The 15,455-nt window shown below is 36.6% G+C and overlaps 1 protein-coding gene across 5 annotated transcripts in view; it reads right to left on the minus strand.

The window, feature by feature from the left end:
• Window positions 1-15,455, minus strand: part of LOC106469093 (UDP-glucuronic acid decarboxylase 1-like) — a 49,394-nt gene that overhangs the window by 19,516 nt on the left and 14,423 nt on the right. For all 5 annotated transcript variants that reach the window (XM_013929548.2, XM_022397505.1, XM_022397503.1 and 2 more), the window contains exon 4: window positions 4,597-4,777. In XM_013929548.2, coding sequence (XP_013785002.1) covers window positions 4,597-4,777 — 181 coding nt within the window. The remainder of the gene's footprint in view (window positions 1-4,596; window positions 4,778-15,455) is intronic.

A 15,455-nucleotide genomic window follows, 5' to 3' on the forward strand; every position in this document is an offset into this window, starting at 1 on the left:
TATATATATATAAGTGTTAAAATAAGTGATACATATAAATATAGATACACCACCAAATTACCAGCCGGTAGTCTTTCAAAAACACTCCATCTCTACAGTAAGCATTAGAAATTATTTAGTTAGTACTAAGATAAAAAATTCAGCATACCTGACCAGACAACACCTGATACTAGTTTGGATTCTGATATACAATGTAAATCATTTGTAAAGAAAAGACAAAAAAAATAGATACAATATAAAATGTCAACTTACCCCAATCAATGGTGAACAGATGTATGAAGAATCAGCACAGGTGAGAAGATAATACCCGATCAAGGAAGGAAGACCAAGTCATGCAAATAATGTGCAATGAAAGTATTGGGAGTTGTCCACATCCCAGTTTGAATAATCTCCTCCAAAGGATGGAGGATCCAAACAGCTAAAAACAGAACTAAATGGCATATTTGGTGTGAAGAAACCTTAAACAGCTGATGACATGATAAAATAAGCTAGTCGTATGAGTTGAACTCAGCCAGTAGGGGTAATACAAGAAAGATCAGGTGAAACAGAATGATTTCACAGAATAAAGAAGCGAGAACAAGAACCACAAAAGAGTCAGTAGGAGACGGGTAACAACGTTGAGAACGAACTGAACAAAGATGATGATCCGGAACTGAATGGGAATATAAATGGAAAATGGAAGGCAAGGAAATAGGAGAGAAGGCAAAACAATCTTCACAAGCAGCAGATGTCTTGGAAAGGAAGGAATGATTGTGATAAAGGAGAATATAAGAAGAATGGTAAAGGGTGCAGAAAGTTATAATTTTCCTATACTGAAAATATATTTTCAATACTCTTATGATGCATGTGACTCCCTGTATTCAATTCTACTAAGCTATCACTTCAAGTTTGATAGTACTTGTGTTCAGACATTTTTTTTCTTTTGATTCTCTTTTGGCAGAAGATGGAAGCACCAGTTTTCAGTGGGGAAGAAGTGGGGAAAGTATCCATTGGAAATACATTTTCAGTATTGGAAAATTATAACTTCCAATACAGTATATTACCTCTGCTCACATAAATAGCTAGAATCCCACATTGAATAGGTGGAGGGACCAGTGCGAGGGAAAGAAAGAAGCATCTGAAGGACACTCCCCAACATGAAACAGGCAGATTCTAAGTCCTGATGTGAAGGACCGCACCACTTTTGAAACAGTTATACTTTTCACTGAAGAGTGGAAGAAGATGATAGCCCAAAGAAGAAGAAATTGCGATCCCATGCAACTAGTGAGAAATTAATGTATTAAGAGCAGTCCACATGCCCGAGTGAAGAATTTCCTCTTAGGGACGATAAACACGAGAAACCAATGAAAAGGTAAGATGTTGAATTTGATGAGAAGACACACAAAACAAAGAACGGGAAGAAGATGCCAATTGAATTAAAAGCCAAACCCAATTAGTTAGGGTGGAAGGAGAAAGATCACAAACAGAAGACAGCTGCCAAAGAATAACGAGGTGGGAACAGGCACCATGGAAGGAAGGCCTGTGGTCAATATAACAGAGAAGAGCATGTAAAGAACATAGAAGTCAATCCAGGTCAGGCCAAGGATAAAGGTGGGAAATGGAAGGAAAGGAAATCAGAAGGATGAGTTACTCTCACAATCTGCCAAGGTTTTGGGGAGGAAAGGATGATCTGGATAAAAGAGAGAAGGTATGTCGAATGATAAAGAGTACATGAAACAATGAAGGCAAATAAATCAGACCTTGACGTCCACAGGGTAAGAGGAGAAGGAAATAAGTCTTAATGGATAGGTGAAACAAAAAGCATGTGGAGAGTGGTTCAAGTGGAGGCAAAGTGAAGCAGTGAAGAACCACATAAACATCCCAAACTGGAAAGGCAGCCCACTTCAATGGACAACGAATCAAGAAGGAATGCATCAACAGGGAAAGAGTAGAAGAGGTGAACACCCTATGGTATGAGTAAAAACAAAAGTTGTGGGACGAGGTCACCCAATAATCTGAGGTTGAATAGACAGAAGACCCCTGATTGAAAAGGCAAGTGAGGAAATTCGCAATATGAAGAACAGTGAGTTGAGCAGGGGAAAATTTTTGACCTAGAGACCAATGGTGGAAAATGTTCCATTTACATTGATAAACTGAATGTATGTGTCCGTGAAAATGTGTAAATCTGGACAAGGAGGAAGCGAGACACCATCCGACGTGAGAGTCTTGTCCAACCAAGAATGGAGATCATCGTGGGGTTAGGAGGAAGGGTAATAAGAGCCATCAAAGAATCATTTGCGAGATTCCACTGGTTGTAAAGAGCCTGCATATGAGCCCAACTTAAGGGGATAGGGGCTGCCATGGAGGACCACATCACTGAAAGTGATAGAACCTCATGAGCTGTAACAGAGGGAGCAGTAAGAGCGTGGAGAACTGAAAACTCCATTGAACAAAGTGGAAGAGGAGAAGGTTGGACCTGACTGAGATGGGTGTTGAAAAAACACCCAAATGGACAAGATATTGGGTAGGTCACAGGAATGACTTCTCCAACTTGATTAACCAGCCACTAGAGCTGCCTCCAGGAGCAGCTGTTGAGTGTGATGGGTGTACTCCTGTTTGGAATGAGCTAACAGTAACCAGTTGTCCATATAATGATGAAAGTGCAACCTGAGAGCATGTAAGTGACAAGTGAATGCTCTTACCACCCAACAAAAAAAAAGGCCTAAACAAGCTTAAAGGACAGTGTGTCAAACTGATAAACCATCATGTGGTGAACAAACTGAAGACAGGATCACAACTGATGAGATATGCAAAGGGGTCAAATTAAATCCCTAAGATAAGGGGGCAGCATATGAATCTGGGACAAAGCCGCATCTTGACCCATAAGATCCTAACAACAGAGAAACCATGTGTGCAAAGCAAGAGCAAAGAGGGCAATCTAGCCAACATTGAGGTAATAATGGAGAGGCTTTCCAAAAGTAATGCATCGCATCTGTAGCAAGTCCGAACAACATAAGATCCAGGTGGTGAGAGATAGTGCTGAAGTCGACAAACAGGCCATGTTAGACCACAGAAGGGTCCTGAGTTCTGTCGAGAATTGATCATGAGACTGGTATAAGGTTTGAGATAATAATTGTAAAGAGGAAATAACACGTAAATGGGTGGTCAAAGTAAGGCAAATCCAAGAAACTGGGACCTATTAAAATGAATCAAGGCATCAGGAAATCAAGCCCCACAAAGGAAGGAGAGAATCCAGATGTTGTGAATCCAAATAGGGATTCAAGGCACATTGGTAAGCAAAAGAGGGGGATGGGGGATACCCACACTTGACTGCAATTGATCAGCAAAACATTGAGCATGAACAAGAATGTCAGGTGAGGGAGGAAAAAAAATAATAATCAGGACGAACTATTGTCACCCAACAAAGAAAAATAATCAAGGGATAAAGACGAAACATGTAAAATATGACATACCTCATCAATAAGTTTTAGGAAAGGTGTGGTTGACATACTCTCCTGGCTGTCAGCATTATGTGATTGGCCGAAAAAAATAAGGCTGGAACAAAAGAGTCAAAATTGTCCTCACCCTGAATAAAAACTTCCTCAGAAGCATATTCATGGAGAAAAGGAATCGACAAACAAGCCAAAGCATAGAACTCGCTGCTGAGTAAAGCTTGAACCTCCTCAGGTGACATTGTCAACCTGCCATGCTGGGAACTAGTGGCATTACCATCATCCACATTGGAAGGAACTTCCTCATCCACCACATTAAAATTAAAATTCATATGCCCACTTGTATTTCCAAAAAAATGTAAGAAATACTCAGAAAAAAATGCAAGTGAAATGATAAAATTAACTATTAGTTCAAAATTTTAAATTGAAACCAGCAAGGAACCACACATGAATGAGCAGGATTCAAATGCAGAACAAAGGAAACGCACGTCTAATCACTGTAGTGCCAATCGAGAAAATGAAGATTGTGCTGCAATGGGTAGAAGGAGCTATCTGTGCTAGTATAGGTGGTGCAGTATGATTGGTGGAGGGTAGTCACATGATTTGCACATGTTGCTGCAATTATGAAATAAATAAAGGGATATAAAAGACTGGTTTGCAGTTAAAAATTTTAGCATTGTTTAGAGAGCAAATCAAGGTCGAGATAGCTTTGAGTGAAAATAGGTAGTACCATTTCGGAATTTATGATTTTCCAGGACTCAAACAAACCCCATGTATTTGAGCTATATTTTTGTGTAAGAAAAAAAATCCTTTCCGAATGAAAACTTAAGATACCACAGCAATGACACTATATCGACAAAAATCAAACTCTTTATGCCTTTTTTCCCTTTTCAGCATGATTCTGATTAACAGTCTGTGTTCAAAATAAACTTGTGTTTATACAACGTAACCATATTTAAAATATTATTAAACAAATAATAATACAATGTCAAATATTAAGAAATATTATTTTTCTTTTGTCATAAAGTTCTGAATGTTGCAATAAAGATTCACATAAAATGCATGCTTTTACTCTTCCTGTGAGCTAATTATGATATCTATCCCTTCTGATCAACTCAACAGAGAACTCAGTATAAAAATAATATTCCATCTAAATTATTACTACCTTCAACAAATAATGGATTTATGATGTCATGGTTTATCATTTCAAAGTTCTGATGTCCAATCCAATGTTCAACATTTATTTTTCTCCCAGTAAAAAAGTTATCAACAACTGTTACGCTGTGACCATCCATCATAAGTTTGTCCACTAGATGACTTCCAACAAACCCAGCTCCACCAGAAACCTGGCATTAACATATGAACACATTAAACTTAAATAAATGGAAACACATTTGACAAAATGTTCAAGAATATGCAATGTTTTTCAAAATGATTATTTAATATTTTTATTAATTTGCAGTATTTAAGGAAAATTTTTCATAAAATCTATCTATAATTCTTAATTTAACCATTCTATTTTTTGTTAGTTTTCTAAACTATTGTTACGTCTCCGTTTTTTAATTAACTGATTTTCCGTAACTTTGTACCGACGAAACTTACGCGACACAAGCCTTTACTTAATAAAACTGGTTTATTCTTTCCGAATATAACTTAACCGATACACTCAATAATAGCAACGAACGTCAATAATACTCCGACCGCAGATCAATTACTCACTATCCACGCACACATTACATTCCCGTATTTTATATACCAGCGTAACCTATTTCTAGCAAGAAGTAGAACATTCGCCAAAGTACATGATAGTTCTAGAAACAAGATAGCGTGAGAATTGTCACGTGATCTCGATGACGCAAAACTATATTTTGGACAAAGAAACTGAAAACAAAAAACAATATTTAAACTATTACTACAAAGTTGATCATACCTTACAAAAAATAAACTATGCAATGTTTATATGCAAATTGAAAAATAATCTCAGAAAACCTACATTATTAATCAAATCTTTAATAATTTGCTGAATTCTTAAGATAGTTTTCCAGATTAACTACCAGATTTTGTCATGTACCTACATGTAACTTGGAAAATAAAATAAAAAACTAATCAGTTAATTCCTCACATTTTCAAAAGAACGCATAAAACTAAAATCCTGTGTAAACGAACATAATTCTTCAAAAATGACTAATTTACGTAATCAAAATGGACATTTCATTTCAAGGATTTTCTGGTTAGAGCTATGAAGCAAATAATATGTAAGCTATTTTAGTTTCAGCAGTTTTAAGAGAAAAGGTACAAAAAATAAAAAGCTTTCACTGAGCTGAGCATTATGTAAAGTCTTACAGTAAACATCCCTAATTTCCCATTTTGTTTTGTTTTTGAGAACTGACCATTAATTCATTACACATACCAGTGATGTAATCATATAAAATGGCATTAGTGCTACCTTTACTTAATTATAATTTTCTCACTACCCTACTGTTCAGAACAATGGCTTGCAATAGCTTCCTCTCTCATCTGGATCGCTGCTTTACTTGTGTTTTATTCTTGTAATCAACACATGAGATGAAGATTCAGAAAGATAATATTAATGGTGATCAAACTGAATTTAATTCAATGTATTTATATTTGTTTGTTTGTAGTTAGGCACAAAGCTACACAATAGGCTATCTGTGCTCTGCCCAGCACAGGTATGGAAACCCGGTTTCTAGCATTGTAAGTCCACAGACATTCCACTGTGCCACTGGGAGGCACACTTATATTTGTATCATCTAGTGGGTATTATTAAACGTTATTTGTGACTACAATGCAGTGTGTATTTGAAAAGAATTCTTATGTTCATTATATTTTAAAAAATACACAATCAGAAGTCTTAATTTAAACCCACACATTTACCAGTCAAGAAGATACAATAAATTAAACCATTTACAAACTAATGTTTGACTTGATTTAAGGATGAAAGTCCTAAACATTTCAAAGCATCATTAAAGCACTACATTGTATTTTTTAGGCCTAATCCTACCTACAAAATAACCTTTTACAAAAAGGTAACTTATATTCATACAAAAGTACAAACATTATAATTTTCCTATACTTAAAATGTATTTATGATAGATACTTCCCTCCGCTCATAAGATTAGCTATTCTTGTCCATTGCTAGCCTCTATAAGCAAATTTGTTTCTGTATGCATGCCACAAGCCTTCTGCTTCCCCCCTATTGTAATCAAATGTTTCCAATATGTACCTCATGTAAATCATCATGTATCACTTCTCCACCAATAGGAGCATGACATATGCTCGTGGTGCAAGTGACTCCCTCTATATGCCTCTACCGAACTATCACTTTGAGGTTTGGCAGAAGATGTGAGTGCCAGAGGAAAATGGGGAAGAAGTGTGAAGTATAAGAAAATTAAAACTTCCAATATTGTACTTCCCTCTTCTCACAAGATTAGCTAGAATTCCACATTGATTAGGTGGCGGGACTGCTTCGAGGTAATGGCACAAGGGGTGAACTGCAATTTGACATCTCACTCCTTTGTGAGTGTATATTGCATATTGGAGGATAGCACATCATCTACACCCACAGAATACCACCACCCTACTCTGCACCGAATGGTTACAGCCATCTTTGTGTGGAACCCATTCAGGAGGGTGCCTCCATGGTCAACCACCCCAGTGGCTTGGAACTGGAAAGTGGTAAAAACTCTCATATTCCACTGGACGAAAGAGGGTGAGAACACATTGAAGAGACATGAAACCCTATTTTGAAAAGCAGACCATACTGATTTATTTAATACAAGGTATGGCAGGGATCGGCAGCTATCCCATTCTGCCTTACCCATGCAGTCCATGGGTGGAACAATCCTGAATTTTATCAAGTTTATCAAGCAATTACTTCCAAGGTTATTCATGTACAAGCAATCTTTTGGAAGACCGCATTTCAACAGTTAGTATTGCGAAGCCATGGAAGATAAAGTGCGAGTCAACATGGCTGTACAGTGCAGATTTCAAGTTGAAAAATACCTGGTCAGGCACCACTTGCCACTAAGCGGGATCTATATCATGAGTAAATGAAGCAAGGGGCCCCTGAAAGGACTTAAAAGTATGAATATAAACTTACCCAGTCAAAGTCAGACTGAAGCCTGAAGAACGGCCATAGGTGGAAGATGAAAACCTGACGAAGAAACTGTGATATGGTGTAAATAATGAGAGACAAATTTATTAGGTGTAGTCCACATGCCTGACTGTAGGATTTCCTCGGCCGACAAAGATGAGATATACGAGGGAAAAGGTGAGGTGTCTAATCTGATGAAAAGACACCTGGAACAAATTCCAGGTGGAAGAAGATAAGGAGGAATAACCCAGTTGGTAAGGGTAGAAAGGGAAAGATCCCAAACTGAGGAAGACTGCCAAGAGATAAAAGTCAGGAACACGTACCACAGAAGGAAGCCATGTGGGAAATATACAGATGAAGAGTACAAACTGGACATAGAGGTCAATCCGGAGTGGGTCAAGGGTAGAGATGAGAAATAAAAGGAAGGGAAATAGGCAAAAAGGGAGAGTTGCCCTCCCTAGCCACCAAGGTGTTTTAGGAGGAAGGAATGATCCAGATAAAGGAGAAGATAGGTAGGGTGGTAAAGCATACATGAAACACCAATGGCAAACAGGTTAAGAGGAGAAGGAAATACATTTCAAGGAAGAGGTGAAACATGAAAAACAAGGAAAGCGTTCAAATGGAGTTAAAGTGAGGGAATGGAGGAACACACTAATATCCTAGTCCAAATGAGTAGACTAATCCGGAAGGAACACATTAACATGGTAAGGACAGGGGAAGCAAAAACTTGACAGTATCGAGAAAAACTAAAGGTATGGGATAAAGCAACCCGATAACCCAAGAGCAAGGAGACTGAAGACCTCTAGTTGAAAAGCCATGTGAGAAACTCTGCCATTCGAGCCACAGTAGGTCGGTCAGCAGGGAAACCCCGAGGCACAGACCAACTACAGAACACTTTCCATTTGTGATGATATACCACCATTGAAGAAGGACATATGGAACAAGCTAAAAGAAAAGCTACTCAATGGGAAAAACCTGATCTACTTGCCAAGGACTGGATAAAAGCCAGGCTTGAAGGCGAAGAACGTGAATGGCTGGATGTAGAGCCAGTGACCAAGGTTGACAAAGAAGGAAGGGAAGGAGTACTGGAGGGAAAAGTTGCAGTTGTTGTAATCACGGAAACCAAAGTTAAGCTGGCCAATAAGGAGCAATCAGAAGGACTCAACTCAGAATGGTATGGATGAGAGAGATCAACCAATGGAATGATTGGATAGAAGGATGAACATAAAGGAATTTGTTGGGACCAATTCTCACTGAAGGCATCAACAGCCAGAGCCCGAGGATGAGGTACAGGGGACCAAAAGAAGGGTAACTTGTGATTGAGGTATGTGGCAAATACATCTGCATGAGGAAAACCCTACCAATTGCAAAACCACTAGAAAACAAGGGGATCTAAACATCACTAAATCAGATATATTTGGACGAGGCAGGTAAGATGATCCACTATGAGATTAATATGGTGCATGTGAAACGTGGGGGTGAGGCATGCTACTTCCCTCACTTAATTGTGAGGAAAATTGGTCAGCATGTACCCAAATATCCAGGGATGAGGGGAAAACCAAATAAGGATGGGAAGATTAGTCATGTAGTAAGGAAAGATGTGGTTCATAGGAAATAGGGGCAGGGATAAAATGTCACATACCTGAGAAACATGATAAAAAAATATATTAGGCCTAACTCACTCCTCAGGTGGGGCATGACAAAGCACAGCCAAATCAGGAGGTTGAAAAAGGTGATCCAAGTCCTCTTCCACTTAAACAGGGTCAACATGTTCGGGAAAGTTAGGAGAGGTCCAAAAACAGAGGTTGACCCATGTATTGTTCAATCTCCTTGCGAATAAATGCGGATATATCCTCTGCCGGGTCGCCGAGGCCTGAGACATAGCACTAGTCGCAGGTGTGACCCCTCAAAGTGGTAACATGAACTTCAGAATTCATAATGAGGATAAGTCAACCAATAATCAAAAGTATAAACAACAATGTGACTGTAATAAACTGGGATCAAAGTGAAGTTAAGATACAGTCTTAATAGAAACCACAAGTAAAAATAAATGAAGACCACTTCGTGAGTATACTAAAGATGAACGTGAAACTTGAAACAAACAAAAAGGAACATGTCCGAGCACAAGTGCTGCCAAACAAGAAGTGATAGTTTGGTAGAGGCATATAGAGGGAGTCACATGCATCAGGTATGTCACACTCCTATTGGTGTAGAAGTGGTGCATCGTGATTTACATAAAATCATTTGATTCCAACAGGGGGGGAACAGAAGGCTTGTATTATGCATAAAGAAAAACTTTGCACATAGAGGGCAGCACTGGGCAAGAATAACTAATCTTGTACTATTTTGGAATTTAAAGTTTAGAAGCAGAGTTAAACTATAACTCCATCTTCCTCTACAGCTTTCTAGTCGATCTTCCATGGAGAATGCATCTTTTCATCATCAAAGCCATGATTCAAGAAAGAGCAATCTAGAAAACTGTATTACAAATCCATAACTTTTTGATTATATTGTTTAATCATCTACATAAGCTACTACATGTGCTGAGATAATCAAACTGTTTCATCAATGGGCCTATTGATCAGTAAAGGGAAAATTAAAAAAAAAATGAACAAAATATAAAACATAAAACAAAAAAAAAGTTGGAAATCGAATCAAAAGTTATCATTTTCCTTTGCTGAAAATGTATTTCCAATTGCTATTCACCTCCTCACACAGAATAGCTTGATCCCTCACACAGCTATCCAAGGAGACTTGCATGTCACTAGCATTGAGCTAGCTCCCATCTAAAAATCATATGTTTAATGTGAGCCTCACTACTGTATGATTATGTTATCTTGCGATGATAACCTTCTATCAATAATGGGCAGGTACTCAGTTGGCAATGTATAAATTCCACTCATCCCTGCAACATTTGCAGCTCTCTTTCCTTCCAGGTACGAAGTATACCATAGTCAATAGTGATCTCCTACATGTGTGCTCCTATTGGAGCCTCTGCCATCGAGTGTCACATTCCATGAGCTTTCCCTTCTGGCACTTTCTGAAAGAAGCTCACCTAGGTTTAATGTTTTCACTGACCTCTCTATCACTTCAATGTGTAATTCTTGCTATTCTCTGTGTGAAGGGGAAGTATTATCTTGGATGTTACCATTTTCCTCACCTAAAAATGTATTTCCAATAGAAACTCACTTTTTCACACTTTCCCACCTGTCCTCCCTACTTCTGGTGCATTTTCTTCTTGCCTCATCTGAGAATTAATTTATTTCAATCACAAGTGCTTAGGGACAACCTACTGGACAATGAGGTTGTGTTGCCTTCCTACTAGTGTAGGACTATCGTCACATGATGATGTTATCATGCGCTAGCACAGTTCACGTTAAACACGTGCATTTTTAAGTAGTAGTTAGCCCAATGCTAGTGGCATACAAATCTCATAAGCAGATATGCGAGGTATCAAACTTATTCTGTGTGAAGAGATAAGGTATTGTTTTAGAAACACTAATTTTGATCACTAGAAATAATCAAATATAATAATGACAATATTTCAATTACTTTGGTAGTTGAAATAATCAGAACACACTAATTTAATTGGTTAACTATTTTCATGATATTAATTGATTTAATCATAATTTTGATTAATCGATTATTTTACATGACACTAATCTATATAATTGATGTTCATACATAATGTATTATAACGACTAATTGCTCAGCTCTATTTATAACAAGTTGAGATATTCATCCTTTGTCTGGGTTATGAACTTAGAAAAATGTGTGGATGGATGCTATGACAAATAACATAAAAGTACTAGCTTTTACACATTTTATTTAAAACATATTATTACAGTATTCATTATTACCTCACCAAAAGTTTTGTATAAGGTTTAAGAACACAATATATACATATTTAAAACACGATATACACTGTACGATGGTCAAGATGACTTTGTAGGAAGAGGTAGAGGCCAAAGTAATGGCAGTATGAGTGCTTTCTGTTACCCGCTTTCAACACCCAGCTCTTAATGTCCTTCCATAGTATTTCACGTGATTAATTAATAGATGGTCAATGGCCACAGAAGTGTCTTACAGGCTGAAGTTGAAAGGTTACAGTTAAAAATAGGAAGTTGGTATAACTCAAAAAATGGCTTTTCATATCAGCCTTAAGATTGCTTTTGGAATAGAAACTTCAGCTGAGTTTATGCATTATCATAATAGTGGCAGCCATTTTTATCATTGCATGCTTCCATATTGAGTGCTAGTGAACTCTCTGAGATATATAAGACATTGTGTATCCCCCCCCCCCACCCCCACACACACACTGTGTGGAGTTGTGTTAGAGAAAATTTAATAAGTTTTTTCCATGTAAGGACGTGGCACCATCTACGAATGTAATTAACGTTAAGTTACATCAAAGATACTAAATGCTCAATTACAGCAATAATGGGGGAAGGGAGAGGGTTGTGAACCCTCTATCAAAATGGTCCGAACTGTCATCCCACAAAGTTTGGTTGAGATTGGCCCAGCAATGTAGTAGTAGTTAGATAATGGACAAACAGACACACACACACACAGAATTTTGTGCTTTATATATAGATGACTGATCATGTTATATTCACCCTTTACAACTCCTAAACCACATAAATATTGACACTTACAATATAACAATAATAATATAAATATAATTCCTTGTTTGCAAAATGGGACAATAAGATTTAAGTTGTATTGACTGAATTGTATTGTTTTTCAAGTACACAACTGTTAACAGTAAAGGTTTTAGTATTTAAATTAAAATTCAACAATCTAACATTATACATGATCACTAAAACATTCAAAGTACAAATATATTCAGCTCTCTCTGATTTTTAATGTAATTAACTGAATATAAATATATGGTGCTCCTGATGTATTGTTTGTGTTAGGTTTTAATTCTTTGATTTTTTAGTGCTTCCAAATATTTTCTTTTTTGGGTTTTTTCTCTACATTAAATATTTTAACATTTTTAAAACTTGTGTTGTTTTTCAAATATATGTTCATTTACATTTAACTCTTTTTGTCTTCCATGTTAATTGCACCTGGTCATTACTTTCCTGTTTTTCCTGTATAGAAACTTTCGCAGTCTAAACATTCTATTTTATACACTATGCCATTGCTGTATTTTTCATTATAACTTTTATAAAATATTTTTAATGTTGGTTCCTAGTTTAGTAACAATTTTAATTTTATATCTAATTTGTTTTTTACTTAAGTTGTACCATAAGTTAATTAATTTTTCACTAATAACATCTACAAATTGTATTCATCCATAAATACATTTCTTTTCTTGCTCTTCTCGAGTATTTTGTTAAGTTCTCTTGTTCTTGTCTATTTTTTCTTGATTTATTGTTTTCTTGAATTGTGTCATCAATTATATTTTTGAAGGTGCTCATTTTTCATTTTGAAATATTCTTTTATATTTTCATTTTCTACATTTTAATTGGTGCATAGTTTCAGTGCTGTTATTATGCATTTTTTTATATGTTCTGATTTTTACTTTTTTTTTTATTATGTGCAGAAACCAATTTACATAAGTTCCAATAGCGAGTCTTCTTTTGGTAAATCTTCAAACTGAATATTTCTTTTCTTCGTGTTAAGGAAGTTTATACAGCCATTTCTTTCTTTTTCTATTGGGAATTTTATGTCTTTTTGCTGTTTGTTAATGTGGCAAAAAACCTATTTCTTCTCCTTTAAAGCAACATAGAATATCATCCTCGTATCTCCACATGAAAAGTGATGGATATGTAGCTGCATTAATGGTCTTTGTCTCTATACTGATGAGGAATAGTATTGCTAGTACTGGAGGTAATAAGACTTCTTATTCCCAAACCTCCTCTCCATACATAAAAGTTTTTTTTCAAACATAAAACAGTTCTTCATTCCTGATTTCAATAGATGTTTCTTATCTTCGAAAGGTAACTTTAAATCCTTGTTTGCATCATTGCCCTTTGTTTAGTGCAATTAGAATGGCTTCTTTCACTGTTATTTGCATATACATTGAAGCTACACATACTGCTACTAGGGTTTTCTTTTTCAGTTTGTTTGTTACACCATAAGATTTGTACATGACAGTTTTATCATTTTTTGTGTATCATTTGAGGATTCAAGCTAAACTTTTACATAATTCACAGCTCAAACTGTCATATATTGAGAGGATTTGTCTCATTGAGAAAGGTTCTTCATGTGTCTTTGGTGCCCAAATATAACTGTGGTATTCTCATGTCTGTACTTCTTAAAATTAAATAAAGATCAGTGCTGACCAAATTTTGTCTTTTAACTGTTTTAAACATACATTTTAGCTTTATTTTTCAAATTTTGTAAAGTTTTTAATTATTTTTTTCATCATATTCTGTTTTTAACATTGTTACGACAGCGAAAGTCACGTGATGCTGGTAACACGTCATGATATTCTCGTAGGTTCTTGAATGCTCGAGTGTTTACTAGATGTGCGGTATTCTTGTATATAAGACCTGTAAAAAGTGATGGCAACAATGGGAATTGAATTGCAGACAGAGATAGAGACAGACAATTGAGTCAAGCACGTGAATCGTTCATTGTGAATTATAGCGTTTGTTTAAGTTATAGCATGACTGTGGAAATTAAGTGTATTGCAAAGTTGTATTGGGAAAGAATAAACTAGTTTTATTTAAGAAAGGACTTGTATTGCTGAAGTATTTTGGAAAGAATTTCTACAGAAAATTAACAAATGAACAAAGAGACCTAACAAATTGGTGTCAGAGAGTGGGACAGAAAAAAAACAAAAAATGGAAACGAGAAGTGGCAAATCAAACTACAGCTTAGCAGATTTTATGGCAGCAATACAAGAACAAGAAAAGACAACAGCAGTCGCAAGAAAACCTGCAACAGTGGCAGCTCGAACAGCAAAATAAACAAGAGAGATTACAGCAGTTGTTGGAGAAAAAAGAAAAGAAACAAGAAGAACAAGAAAATAAACAAGAAGAGAGATTACAGCAGCTGTTGGAGGAAAAAGAAAAGAAACAAGAAGAATGAGAAAATAAACAAGAGGAGAGATTACAGCAGTTGTTGGAGGAAAAAGAAGCAAGAAGAGAGATTACAACAGTTGTTGGAGGAAAAAGAAAAGGAACAAGAAGAGAGATTACAGCAGCTGTTGGAGGAAAAAGAAAAGAAACAAGAAGAATGAGAAAATAAACAAGAGGAGAGATTACAGCAGTTGTTGGAGGGAAAAAAAGCAAGAAGAGAGATTACAACAGTTGTTGGAGGAAAAAGAAAAGAAACAAGAAGAGAGATTACAACAGTTGTTGGAGGAAAAAGAAAAGAAACAAGAAGAGAGACTACAGCAGTGGCTGGAGGAGAAAGAAAATAAACAAGAAGAAAGTCTCCAACAGTTGGTAGAAAGCCAGAGTACACAAATGGAAAACATTATTAAATTTCAAAGCGAATTAAATGCATTAAAGGATGATTTATTGTCTTTTACACAAAGAGGATACATTAACCACCGACTTAATCAGCCCCAGACAATGGCAAACCCCTTCCAGACCCCGCAGCTAAATCCTAATGCAGACATCTTCAGTCCTGTTAGAAGTCACATCCCAGATATGAATATCAGCAATAGGGGTGATCTAGTATGAAGGAAGCCACAGGAATTCGATGGGAAGGCACCGTGGGAAGCATATAGAGCACAATTTGAGCTTCTGGCAGAAATGAATGGATGGACAGAGTAGCAGAAAGAAGTATATCTGGCAAAGAGCTTGAAGGGACAACCACTGGAAATACTTGGACAGTTGTCAGCAGATGACAGGCAGAACTATAGCGCACTGGTAGCTGCTCTAGAACTCAGGTATGGAACCTAAAATCAGTCCGAAGTCTACAGGGCTAGGTTTAGGACTAGAGTCCGT

The sequence above is a fragment of the Limulus polyphemus genome, unplaced genomic scaffold, assembly GCF_000517525.1.
Source record: "Limulus polyphemus unplaced genomic scaffold, Limulus_polyphemus-2.1.2 Scaffold3297, whole genome shotgun sequence".
NCBI lineage: Eukaryota > Metazoa > Arthropoda > Merostomata > Xiphosura > Limulidae > Limulus > Limulus polyphemus.